A 13,707-nucleotide genomic window follows, 5' to 3' on the forward strand; every position below is an offset into this window, starting at 1 on the left:
TTAGAAGCTCAATTCGTAGCGTGTTACACCCAGAAATCACAAGAGAGTATTCTTTGTTTCTACGAAGTAAACGTTCTGACGAGTAAACATTTTTATTCACGGTTACGTTTTACGAAATGTCAAGGTCATCGACGTATTTTCATTACCCTAGTAGGTCGCGAAAAAACAAATTCAACCACGTAGGATATGTCGATCTTTGAATGACCTTGAATAACCAGGATCACGTTTATGCAGAAAACGGAAAAAAAAACGTATAAAGGGTAGGTACGTGCTTCGTTGCAATTGCGTATCTATTTTATTTCAATGCTCACAGTAATCATTTTGAATACCTGAAATAAAAAAGGCACGAAACGTTCTCCAATGAAATTTGTTCTGCGATCAAGTACCACAACCTTGACATAGTATTTCGAAAGCGATAGAATGCAAAATATTTCTATTGAACAAAAATTTCAATCTTATGGTATACTTTAACGTCAATTTTCTAGTCTTTTATTAAGTTTCTTTTACGAGTAACTTTGCATTTCAGGATAAATTAATCGTCGGTTGAAATTAATTAATTTGCAAGTCCTTTAATTTGCTTCGTCGTACTAACAGTTCAAGGCGGTGCTCGCACTGCAAGGGTTATCCTTGAACTGAATAGTTAACTCAACCCCTTGAGGACACATGGTGATGCATTCAAAGGATGAATTTTTCAATATCCTGAAACATTCTAAATGAAAGTTTTCTAAATCATCGCGATAATCTTTAACTCTACCATTACAGTAAGCCATAATTTCAAGTGACGATTTCAATTTCCACTAATTCCGCCACTGTTTGTATGTGTTCAGTGTACAGTACACTATTTGGTGCAAACAGTCCATCGTGGTGTACAACCGACAGTTCCCAAACGAGATGAAAACAATAAAACGTCTTTGCTGGGTCAAGATTGCATATATAAAAAAAAAAAAGAAAAGTTGTATCGAGTAGTAAAAAAACTGAACGTATAGAAGTAGAAATAAATATACATAAAGATATAAATACGTGGTACAGCTGCATGCTATCATTAACCTAATCTGGAATTCACAGAATTAAATTTCAGAATGAATTACGATTTGTATATTTTTTCCTTACATCTCCGTGAGAATCTTATCAACGAATTGGCGATGTTTTTCCGATGGAAATAAGTCCAAACACAGTGACCTTATTCCGACTATTTTCACTTACACGCGGTTGACAATGTTTCGAAAAACGATTCGAAAAACCTATATTTAAAAACCGTCCGAACCATGACGTGTTTGGATTTATTTTCCTCGGGAGGACCTCGTCGATCTATCGATAACACTCTCGAAAACATTTATTTCGCATCGGTGATCGTCCATTTCGGTCATCGATTGCACGTAACGCGAGATTCGCTGCCTGTTGCTCTGTCTCGCTCGCTCTCGTTGAACGCGCCTCGTCAGAGAGTACACACGAGGGGCTGGGTCACGGTTCAGAATAAAATTTACCTCTTCTGACGAAAACTATTAAATGCAGAGGCGCAGTCGTGCTCGCCAGAATATTATAACCCGTTTCTCGATCGAGAAAAAATTGCACGAAAAGGTTCCACTTCAATCCCGTACTTTCCCCGGCGATAAAATCCATAGAAAATTTCGTCCAATTTTTCCGCGACACGAGAATCTCATTGATAAACGAAATTTGATTTATCCCAAATTGGTGTACGTAAATGAACATTTTCTCCATTGAGTGTGCAACTACTCGAGTCGTGTGAATGGTTTTGTCTTGTGTCTTGTATTCTGGCAACAAGAAAATTTGCTCCGCTCGCAGAACAGGACTCGGTAGGGGAACCCCATTATCGAGGCAGCCTGTGATCCGGGCTCACTATCGGTTCAGGGCAACGGTGGTTCCTTTTACAACGCAAGTGCCGCCCCTGGTTGCACGACTGCCTAGTAGCTCTCGTGCAAACGATCGCCAGTGTGGTATCGCCATTCGAGCGATACGGAGCGGGTTCGTGGCTTTTCCAATGACGGTGTCCAAGTGGCGGCTCTCCACGGACCGTATCTTCGTCTAACGACACGTAAGTCCTTCGAAATCGTACCTACTCTTCTTGGACTTGCGTTACGCGTTCAAATATCACAGTTTTGACGCACACGGGAAAACAACAAAAAAAAAAAAAAAATACAAGTGTGACTCCAAAGTATCGACGAATTACGTCGTCGTACAACGTGCAAATTTTCCTCGTTCGTTTTCGTACCTCGCGACGAAATTCAACGAGACGTGTACCGATCGATCGGGGACCTCGTAAACGTTTCATTATTTCGCGTTATCAATTTTCGCAAGAGTCGTTCTCCGCGTCGTTAATTTTCGAAGGTTCAAAAAGTTACCTTTCGTCGACGCATCGTTTCGTACTTCGAGTTAGAGTACCATTTCGATTCGAACGGAAACGGAACATCCACGAAACGTTCGCGAAAAAATCATTCGGTCTTGAACACGATCGTCGATACACATTATAAGCTCGACGGTGTCAACATATTGCCGAACGCGGTTTTAATACCTTCTATTAGTATAAAAAAGCGGTATGATCGGATGTAACCTGGAACTGCAAGTTTCCTATTGAACAGTGTCTGTGAATTTAAAGATCAGTTTTCGAAACGTGGTTTCGAGATACTTTTTCAAGGAAATTTCTTTTCATCTTTTCATTCTTTGAGAAACATATACCGATGGATCTCGAAAGGAGGGAGTATCGAGCAATTTGGTGACCGTACCGCGATCGATACAGACGAATTTAACGCAATTACCGCCAATCAACGAAATCTTCCACTTGGTAGACGGTTTCGGTGTATTTCGAAGGTTCTCTCGGGAAACACGTCACGCGTGTTTTCATTGGGAATTTTCACAGCTCGAGAGTAACGAGTTACGCCTAACGAGTACGAGCGCGTGAAGCGTTTAAACTTGAAATCGGCGTCCTTCGGTACTTAATCGCGTTTCGCGTTTATCGCTCCGTGGGCAACGAAACGGACCGGAAACGAGGCGTTCTGCGTCAGAGAACGTATCGTCGGTGTGACGTATCCCTTGTTCTTAGATTTGGCACAGAAGTCGCTGACGTTTCGGAGGGGACGACCCTCCACGAGCTCGAAACTATTCGGTTAGGGGAAAATCGTCGGTTGGCTTTTCTTTTTTCGGTAAATACGGGACGCGAGATTCCGCGCAAACGCGCGCGTAACTTCGCGATGACATACATATTTTAAGCGGGCTCATCGATTACAAATTTTCGTGCGGGGGGGCCCCCTCGATTAGTGAAATGCCCCGTTTCGAATCGTTTTTTCTGAGATTATAATAAGCGTACCTTGGAATTTCGCGAAAGAGGAAAAATATCGAAAATTAATTAGGAATTTTGCACCTTATTATCGTAGCTTATAGAGAGTAGAATGAAAATAAATGGTATTTGAATATAAAACAATGTTATGTGATTGTGGAAAATCAAGATAATTGTTGACATAACATATACTTGGTAAATCAACGAATTTGATCGTATTGTGAAATGTTGTCTGTTCGTGTTTAATAATTTTTCGGAGAAAGTCTTGTAGAATGAAGAACTCGAATTTAATGAAAATCTATCGTCAAGGTGATGAAAATAAAACACGAAGAGAGACAAATTTAACAAGGTGATCCTTGATCGTGAAAACCTGGGTCATAGTGTTTAATTAGTAGAGAATTAATTCACTCTCTCGAGTACGAGATTATGTAGTATGTTTTTGTTTGAACAAAGTATGACGGGCATGACTTTCTGTGACGTGATGAATGTTTTTATTTGACAATCAGTCAGACAACCTCGCGCCAAAAGATATGTGTTTATTTTTAAATGATAATGAATACTCAAAAGTGTCAAAAAGTATGTTCGTTAATATTTAGAAATTTTTATTTCGCATTTACGTACAGAAGGAAGATATTAAATGACAAGGCAAATTGTCGAAACTCTAAGACTCGGTGTTAACGTCGAAAGTTTTTTAGAAAATTTTTTTTTTAACAACACGATAAATGTTCTAGGAAAACAGGATCAGCTGAATTCTGTGTAGTACTCAAGCCTTTCTACGAATCCAGATAACTCAATATAGGTCACGGGGCACAAGAAATCAATGAGAATCGTGCTCCAAAAAGTTTTACACACGAACCTGTTATTAATTGACTGTTTCTTTTTTAACACGATCAATTTTGTCTTATAGAAGATTCGAACTAAATTCGAATGAAAATACTTTTATTTGGTGTGGAATTCGTAGAACTTTCCGAACGCTCTAATGAACTATCAACTTTGTGGATTTTTTTTAATTAAATTCACAGAAATGTGAATTTCTCAAAGCTTTAAGAAAATTAAAACGAAAAAACCGTGAGCCACACTCTAAACGTACTCTTCGATTTATTTTCAAAGCATAAACAGAAATCATTTTGTGATTACTTATATGCTCGGTTCATTTTTAAACTAATGAGTGTTTTCCCCCACGAGGATATGTGCAAACATTCTATAAAATATCTTCAACGAGTTTCACAAGGATTGCTTTTATTTGAGTTCTCGTTCGAACTGATTACACGACCGAAAGTTATATTTAATTGTTCCAATTACGAAATTCGGTTTCAGTCTATCGATTTCCGTGTCTCCAGATGCGGAAGATTAACCAGAGAATGGTACAGTCATGATTCGATCGGGAAACGATCCGGACAGAAAGCCGTCGGCTCAGATGACCCGTACATACTCTACAGAACGGTGACAGAGCTGTAAATTACAGCCATGGACACGCAGAAGAAGTATTTGTGCCCCCGCTTGGTGGATTATCTCGCCATTGTGGGGGCCAGATTGCCCTTAGTCTCTCGGCAGCCTGTGCAGGTATTTTCGTACAAACTGACACCTAACTTAAACCGTGTATTAAAACTATTAAACTAAATTTAAATACTCCGTGACAAAATTATACATCTTGCCTTTCGAATTGATCGTTTGAAACGAGCCAATTAAACATCTACATTAACCTATCGACATCATTTCTCTCTTACTCTAAAATAGAAACACTACGTTATATATATTTACATCTACCTCTGAAATACAAATTTATCCAACAAAGATGCACTGTGCCGTATTATAAATTGCATTAATTTATTTCCAATAAGTTATCTTCGATCATATATTATTCATTGGTCGGAAAATGTATTTTCTATTAGTCATCTTTAATCGTACATATTTTATTGGTTGGAAAATTTGTTTTTGACAAGTCATATTCAATTGCATATTTTTTATTGGTCAGATTCGCAGATTCTTCGATTAGATATTTTTTATTGGCATTGATTCTCATTTTCAAAAAAAAAGAGGACGAAATTTTGAAACTAATAACTCTAACAGGGAATTTTATTGATGATAGGTTCCACAATTATTGCGGAGATATCCGGTGGAAGATCACAAAGATTTTCCACTGCCTTTGGATATGGTCTACTTCTGCCAACCGGAGGGCTGCACCAGCGTGGGCCCTAAACGCACAGCCTTACGAGAGGCCACCTCCTTCACCTTCACTCTCACGGACAAAGACTCCGGTACAGAGTTTCTTTTCGTATCAATATTCCCTTTAGATATTAATTTCGCTTCGAAGAATATTTTTTTTAAATAACTACTCTCGATCGAGACGTTTCCAAACGATCAGAGTAGGGAAACATACGATACCAATTGTGATGCAATTGGACTGATAAAAAAAGGTGAATCAATGTAACAAAGTTCAACTTCTCGTAACTTCTACATTTTTTGTAATTATTTTTTCTCGTTAATTCTCACATTTTCATCGTTTACGAAGACAGCGAAGTCATAGGAAGATAGACCTTGTAACATCGTTCAACTTTTCTTCTTCTAGGGATTTAAATCAACTCTCATTCGTTTAACGTATTCAATATAACATTTTCTTCCTAATTCGTGTATATAACGTGTTGGTTCCTTTGAGATAGAATGAGTGCATTTACCAGAAAAAAATCTGTACCAATTTTCTCCATACTCCGAGCGTGTTGCAAAAGATTTGCTTTGCGATATTTCAGGAAAGACTCGCTATGGAATCTGTGTGAACTTTTATCGGGCGATAGGGAGGGTAGGAGGGGCGGTTGGGGATGAGGTCGCCGTCAGAAGAGACAAATACAATACTACGTTCAGAAGGGAGAGCTGGAGGAAGAGTATGGAAAAGAGCACGGATTCTGCCTTTTCTAGGTGAAATATAACACATTATTTTATTGCTTCGTACATATGGTGTTTTTAAATTTCAAAAAAAAAAGTCAATGGAGAGAGAATCGATCGATGGTCCATCCAGAGCAATTCAGATTTATCGATTCGTCGATCGAACGATTCTATCGATTCTTTGTCTCGTCACGAAGGGGTCGAAGAACGTAAAGATGAAACCGCGGTGTGTTAGATCTCCGATCTGCAATAACTATAAGATTGTATCTCTAGCTGTTCTTTATAGCGACTATAGGAGCAGTGCAGTAGGTCCTAGCGACTCTGAGAAAGAATGCCCCAGTAGCAGAAGGGACTCCAACATATCCCATATACCCAGTGCGCCGAAATTAGGCGTCACAGCACCGAGTGGAGACAGCGAGAGCGGTGGAAGTCACTCGCCATCGCCGCGTGCTTCGCGCAGACGACAGGTAAAGCGAAGTTCTTGGCACTAAGACCATCTAAGATTAGTTAAGGACCTAAGTTAGATCGATATTGTTTGTCACAGCAAGGATACATTTTCTGGAAAACAAAGATCACTGTTTTTAGCGAAGATAGATTTAGATCGAGAGACCACCTAAGATTAATCGAGGACCTATGTCAGTTCAGTATTGTTTGTTACAGTAAAAATACATTTTCTGAAAGAGGAAGATGGTAATTTTTGAGCAAAGATAGACTTAGACAATCTATTGTCTATGGAATGGTGGTCGAGGGACCACCTAAGACTAATCGAGGACCTATGTCAGTTCAGTATTGTTTGTTACATTTTCTGAAAGAGGAAGATGGTAATTTTGAGCAACGATAGACTTAAAGAATGTATTGGGTAAATTGGTAACCTTTTCCATGTTAAGATTTGAAGTTTTAATACACCTCTGGTTTAGAGAAGTTTGAGATTGGTAGGATCATTATCTATCCAAAAAGGGTTACATTCGCTATACTCTATCGGTCATGAGTTTCGGTTAATTGATATTCCCCGACCAAGTCAGGAATTATAACGGGGCGCATTCAGAATCGTCAACGTTGTCTTTTCAGAGGATACGAAATCACACTTTGACGTCACTATGCATCATTTCCCATCATCCGTTTTTTTCGATGTTCCGGGAATGCCTTTTCTTTTTGAAGAAGATCGTCGACGCGTGCAACGAAAGTTCATCGCCGCAGAAAGTGGGAGCTTCCAAACAGACCAACAGGTATAATCAACTCCTCTTCTTCTACTTAATCTATCTCGTGATCGGTTATCATACAGGGTAACGAGAAACCTTTGTCGATTTGTCAACAGAGACACTGTGTGGAGTGCCCTGATAGGCCAAGTGCTCGAGGGAACGCCAGCTATAGTCGCCCACGATGTCAAGGAAATCGAGACATGGATATTACGTTTGCTGAGCAGCCCTGTGCCGGTTCCCACAAAGACACGGGTCGAAGTTGAGATAGTATCGCGAAGTATGCAGCCACCACTCTGTTTTGCACTCCCAGACCATACTAGATTTTCTCTCGTTGATTTCCCTCTGCATCTACCCCTGGAACTTCTTGGCGTTGACATATGTTTGAAGGTCCTCACGTTGATTCTCTTGGAGCACAAGGTGAGTCTTGCGAAAACAATTTCATACCACCCCATTTTAATTGCCCAATCCTCTATATCTACGTAACACAGTAAAATATCCACAGTTGGCTAATGCGTGACCACTTCATAGATGCTAACAATCGCTAGCCTCACTCCACAAGTAGTTATTCTCGAATTTAGTCAGCCGTGTGATCCGATAGTACAATTCCGGACCTTTTCTAGGTAAATAAGTAACGTTTTCGGTATGTAAAATATCTACGAATGTGTTGTGACCACACGAAGGTCCCGAGCTATTGCCATCTATGGAGATTCTACCGTATCAAGAAAATAGATGGAATACTAAGTCTTTTTTGCCTCGCTTCGAAACTCAAAAGATCGTATCGTCGAGTAACACGGTTCTGTGTTTGCTTTCAGATTGTGTTGCAATCCCGCGACTACAATGCCCTGTCGATGTCCGTAATGGCGTTCGTTACAATGATTTATCCTCTGGAGTACATGTTCCCTGCGATACCGTTGTTACCCACGTGCATGAGCTGCGCGGAACAGTTGTTGCTTGCACCTACACCATTTGTTATCGGAATACCTGCAACTTTTTTATTGTACAAAACGAACTTTAAAATGCCCGATGACATTTGGTTAGTGGATCTAGACAGCAATAAGATAAACGCGCCCACCGGTCTAGGTGACCAGTTACCCCCGTTGCCCGAGCCAGAAGGCAGCATACTAAAGAACCACTTGAAACAGGTAAATAGAACGACCGTCGTACGACCGAACGGATAATCGTTTTGATAAAAAGAAAAAAAAAAAGAAAAAAAACTCGATCGGTCGTGGAACTATGAGAACGTTTTTCATTAATCCCTTGCTCCTCCGTTCGGTTCTGTAGGCGATGCGACTGATGGACCAAGCCGGCTCTGATGTAAATATTTCACTACCACTTTCTGCATGTAGCGTATAGCTGAAGTCCTTGTGTTGTAGTTAGCGGCATGGGGAATTTTTTTTGTATTATTTTGAACCCGTCGTGGAAAGTACGGTCTACTTCCGAACCGAAAATTAAGAAGGAAGCTTGGAAAAAAAAAAGAAAAGAAAAGCAAATATGTAGGAAGCCTAGCCGTAAAGTTAGATCGAGTAGACGTAGTTGCTTCAGTGACGCCGAGACGAGTTTCGCTCGTGGGTTCTAGAGAAAGCGATCTTTAGAGTACTCTTTCGCTCTCATCATTGGTCCAATATTTTTCAGGCAATGGCTAGCATGACCCCGCAACCTGTGCCGCAAGACAATCCACCGCGAACTTCGTTACAGGCACCCAGCAGAAGGGAGAGCATGACTTCTCATCTGTCCAATTTGAGGTGAGGTTTCAATAATGATTTCGTCGATAACTCTTCTCAGAATGGTTTCAAGATCTAGAATAGGATAAATCGAATCACATTCCACAGTATTTCGTCGATAAAGCACAGATCGAGCATCGATCATCACGCGCATTCTCAGGGCAGTCCGCTGAGTTCTCCTAGTACAGGAGTGACACCTGGTACACGTCGATCCTCCGTGTCGCAATCGGCCGGTTCCTCATCGCCTCAGAAACCCACATCTCAGAATGCCCCGCCACCGTTCAATCCCTTCATCTACGCTAACGATGTGGACTCGGTGGACATCGCCACTAGGGTAGCCATGGTGCGCTTCTTCACATCGCAGAATCTACTCGCGAATTTCACCGAGCACACCAGGACCCTGAGGCTGTACCCGCGGCCGGTGGTCGCTTTCCAGATCAATTCATTCTTACGTTCGAGACCACGGACCAGCCATTTCCTGAACAAATTCGCACGGACCCAAGCGGTGGAGTTTCTGGCTGAGTGGTCTCTAACGCCGAGTAACGTGGCGTTCCTCAGAGTTCAGACAGGGGTGTACGATCCGGTACAAATTGGTGACAAGCCCAAGTGGTACGCCTCCAAGCTGGAGCTTATCTACTTTCCTGTTTGGGACTCGGGTAGCTCGCTGGCGAACGCTCTGAAGGAGATGAAGGAACGCGAGAGTCAGCCGACGGACGAGAGCGGATCGGATTCCGAAGGCGCTGAGGGCACTAGTTCCTCTTACTCCTCTTTGAGCGACCTCGTTTCCGAAATAGTGTCGTCCGACCTGTCGCCCAGTGAGTAATCAATTCTGTTCAGTTTGGGACACAATAATGGTCAAGTGACTCTTTCGTTTTCTTTTTATTCTTTCTGAGTCAATAGTATCATTTCTGAAGCTATTTCAGAAGATTACGGTAATCCCCGCTTTCAAGATTTGGTTTTTACCCCCGGTTTCAAAAGTCAGAATCTCTCCACCTGTTTTTTTTCGGTCTAAGTGAGATCTTCGATGATTTTAAAGACAAAAAATCGCTACCTACCCCGCTTTCAAGGGAACCGACGGTCCCGATTTTGTTGCTTGAAAGCGAGATTGGTTCGAAGCAGTGGTATTAAAGTTTAGTCGATCCTTAGAAATCAATTAGGAGAGAACGATGACAAATGGAAGCTCGATTTGTGTCGCAGGTTACAATTGCTCACAACCTCAACAAATGTCCCTGTCAGTGAACTCAAGAGACGTCTACAACCCACCGAGTGCATTGCAATATCCCGAGGTGGAGAAGGAGTCAACAGTGAGGCCCGAAAGTCCACCGAGCACCTCTTCTAGTCACAGCGACTGCAGCATGGATTTGGAATTAGAGTTGAACCTGAAAACACAAGAAGGCTCGCAATCGACAAACGTAAGCGCACATTCTTTGAACGTTACACACTTCACGCAAGATCTTCTCTTTGAAATTTCTTACTTCCTTTTCGACCCGCTTAGAAATAAAATTCGTGCAAAGAACAATGTCTTTCCGTTTTATTATCTAGCGGTCCGTAAGACACGGTTTTGAAAATTGTCCCCGCACTGGCGTGCATCCTTACCTGTATAATCTACAGATACTCATTTTGCGCAAGCTTGAACGAAATTGGAGTAGTATTCTTGGTAGTGTGATAGGTACATATCAAGCATCATCGCGCGCCAAAAGTAACAGAACGAATTCTTCGAGTAACCGATTAAATAAATAATTAACTTACGCGTGTCTTGACGATACCTGTAAAAGTGATTCGATTACAGTAGTCCTCGAAATCATTTTTCTAAATTAAAATTTGTATATTTGTCATTGTACCTTCGCAAGAGGATTATCGATATGAATTTTCCCGATGAAGATAAGTCTAAATATTCGGATCGAAATATTTTTAATTTTACGAAATTGGAAGTTTTTCAAAAATGAGTTGCATGACGTATAATTGTCCCCGCAGAGGACAGACCGAACGAGGTCGAGTTTGTACTCATTTTCATCGGAGAAACCTCGCCAATCCTTTTATAGTACACTTATGAACATCTTTCTCGGTTTCACGAAATAAGTGTGACTCAATTCGTTTTCATATAACTAGGGACTGCTGTATTCCGCACTTATGGTATAAGAGAACTTGGACCAATACATTAATATATTTCAAAGCGGTCATTAACTTTCCACAGATTCTTCAGACTTTTATCTTTGCTATTACACCGTTAGTGCATGTTCAGCGCGTTAACCGACTACTTGATCATAGGATAAAGAGGAAGGTGGTAGCTTTGAGTCAGACTCTGCATCAACAATAACACCACGCACAATCCTGAGTGCACAAAGTTCGGTAGGACAGTTCGGAGAAGGCATGGGGTCATTAGCCACTCCGACGGTCAGCGACAGTGATCGTCCTGCCATCTCCCACAGGACCTCACGTGTCAATAGATTTGTCGTTCCTGTGAGTCATCCTCCACGCCAGTCTCAGTTTCTGCCTCTCAGTGTATCCGTATATCAATTTACCTTTTCTACTTGGTGTCGACCGAGCTGCATGCTGTAAAATCACCAAGAGAACACTTTTTTTTCACTCGATGTACCCAGCATGAAGTCTTTTCTCGATTTCGTTATCGCGTTACAAGGACCTTCTCTTTCGTTTTCGTACGCATCGAGTGATCTCTCTCTACACTCGTTGCGTCTCTACAATCGAAACGAATCGTTACTTTTGTTCTTATGGTTTGTAAGAATTTTATGGATATATCGGTTCTTTGTTTAGTTTTCATTTCAGTCGTGTTCACATCAGGGAATAAATACTCGTATTTATATTTCGCAATTTGTATCATTGTTTTACTTTTATTGCGTGAATTTGATTTTTGCTTCGTCGACTTCTCTTTGGGAACATTTACAGATGCATGCGTTTTACATTCGATAAATTACGTGGCAACACTTTACTCTGCAAGATTTGGCGAGAATCGATTTTATGGCACTTTTTCAATTTTAAATGCACCATCGAATATTTATTGACGAAGTCTCTGCATGGATCTGACTGAGGAGTTTTGGATTTTTCTCTCTCTCTCTCTCTCTCTCTATTGTTTCAATTACTATTAATTCATTTGATGTGTTTGTACCCTGTAACTATTCCGAATCGATACAACACCTTTCTATCATTAAAAATTCACACCGATAGGACACTTTTGTCAGTTAATAATCACGGAAATTTTATACAAAAACGGGATTTGTATTAGTATTTGAACGTTCAATTAAAATGCTCAGTATATTGTTTGCGATAATTAAAATTAAAATTTGTAACGTATCAACGATATTAATTGTAATATTGATTGTACAGGATGTGTTATATATGGCAGATGGGGAGTCAGATGAGTGTAACACGATGTCCATCTTACTATGACCTCGTTTCTTTCTTAAGTGCATCGGTGCATCGAAAAAGTGCAGTTGCCATTTTTTTTTTTCACAATATCATACGTTTTTTCTTACAAAAATCGATTCTTTCGAACATTCTGCGTGTATAAATACCAAGATATTGGTATAAAAAAATGTATACTTTATGAGTTACTCCGAAATGAAACGTTCTTAGAGCCGATGCAGTCATTCACTGTGTAGTGAAACTTCAAGTGCATTCCATTATCAAATGACTCGTATAGTATTCATTTTTCGACGTCGACGTCTTAATACTTTTATACATAGAATAATACAGAGAATCGATTTAGATAAAAAACTACAATTAATTAAAAAAAAAAAAGCAGCTCATTATCAAAATTCATTATTACACAGTTCGACTTCTCACTGTCGCGTTTTTGTATCATCATCCGAGAGACACCACCGGTGCTAATTACGTAATAACCCTCTATACAGAACCAGCGTTAATCTAACAACAATTACAAAAAATTAAATACACGCATCCCTCGACGAAATGGTCATGCAATTAACGTTTCTTCGCAACAAGTTGGTACAAGTAATATCTAGACACCCATGTTGAATCTTCATCCCCTAAAGTATTATATTCGTAGCATCCAATATTCGTTTTGCAGCTAATAACTCTTCTCTGACTTTGTACAAATCGATCGAAGGGATCTTATCCCTGTAAGACGTAGATCGTCTTTCTGTTTCAAGATTCTACGAAAAGGTCTTCTTTCAACGGACTTTGACTCGACGAATACTAAAGCTAACCGTTTTTTTTCAAAGATTCAACCTAGCGAGGCGGTTCTACAACGTCATCCGAGCGTTGGGAACGTTTTAGTGAGACCTTCCAGCTTCGGGACTGGAACTGGACCACTTTTGCCGCGACAGATGAGTAGCAGCAGCAACGACAACTCCGAGTCGCCCACAGTTACTCGACAAGTCTCGTTGAGCAGTGCGCAGAAGCAGTCTGTAGAGGGTGGGCAAAGACAGAACAGTTCCAACGTTACTGGTAATGGTGTTCTGCGTCAGGGTTCCCAAGGATCGCTCTTCGAACAGATCGCAACTCAGGCGAAGGACTTGGTTCGCGAAACGACTAGGCAGAGCAGTCAGGATGGACTTCTCGCGCACATGGATAAGGCACGTTCACCATTTTCTCCTCGAAAGATGAATCAGTGTCAAACTATGATTAAACTTCACAG

At 40.7% G+C, this 13,707-nt stretch overlaps 1 protein-coding gene across 8 annotated transcripts in view; it reads left to right on the top strand.

Annotated features, from left to right (window-relative positions):
- The first annotated feature begins 1,924 nt into the window (after nucleotides 1–1,924).
- Nucleotides 1,925–13,707, top strand: part of Rab3-gef (Rab3 GDP-GTP exchange factor) — a 34,287-nt gene continuing 22,504 nt past the window's right edge. For 2 of the 8 annotated variants that reach the window (XM_076319331.1, XM_076319327.1), the window contains exons 1-14: nucleotides 1,927–2,053; nucleotides 4,633–4,855; nucleotides 5,382–5,550; nucleotides 6,040–6,205; nucleotides 6,459–6,639; nucleotides 7,241–7,398; nucleotides 7,488–7,788; nucleotides 8,184–8,513; nucleotides 8,653–8,685; nucleotides 9,004–9,113; nucleotides 9,201–9,907; nucleotides 10,290–10,504; nucleotides 11,361–11,552; nucleotides 13,292–13,645. In XM_076319331.1, coding sequence (XP_076175446.1) covers nucleotides 4,760–4,855; nucleotides 5,382–5,550; nucleotides 6,040–6,205; nucleotides 6,459–6,639; nucleotides 7,241–7,398; nucleotides 7,488–7,788; nucleotides 8,184–8,513; nucleotides 8,653–8,685; nucleotides 9,004–9,113; nucleotides 9,201–9,907; nucleotides 10,290–10,504; nucleotides 11,361–11,552; nucleotides 13,292–13,645 — 3,012 coding nt within the window. In that variant the 5' untranslated portion in view covers nucleotides 1,927–2,053; nucleotides 4,633–4,759. Of the gene's footprint in view, nucleotides 2,054–4,609; nucleotides 4,856–5,381; nucleotides 5,551–6,039; nucleotides 6,206–6,458; nucleotides 6,640–7,240; nucleotides 7,399–7,487; nucleotides 7,789–8,183; nucleotides 8,514–8,652; nucleotides 8,686–9,003; nucleotides 9,114–9,200; nucleotides 9,908–10,289; nucleotides 10,505–11,360; nucleotides 11,553–13,291; nucleotides 13,646–13,707 lie in introns of all 8 variants that reach the window. The other 6 variants (XM_076319333.1, XM_076319328.1, XM_076319326.1 and 3 more) reach the window with 6 other exon arrangements.

Source organism: Ptiloglossa arizonensis, chromosome 8 (genome assembly GCF_051014685.1).
Source record: "Ptiloglossa arizonensis isolate GNS036 chromosome 8, iyPtiAriz1_principal, whole genome shotgun sequence".
Lineage (NCBI taxonomy): Eukaryota > Metazoa > Arthropoda > Insecta > Hymenoptera > Colletidae > Ptiloglossa > Ptiloglossa arizonensis.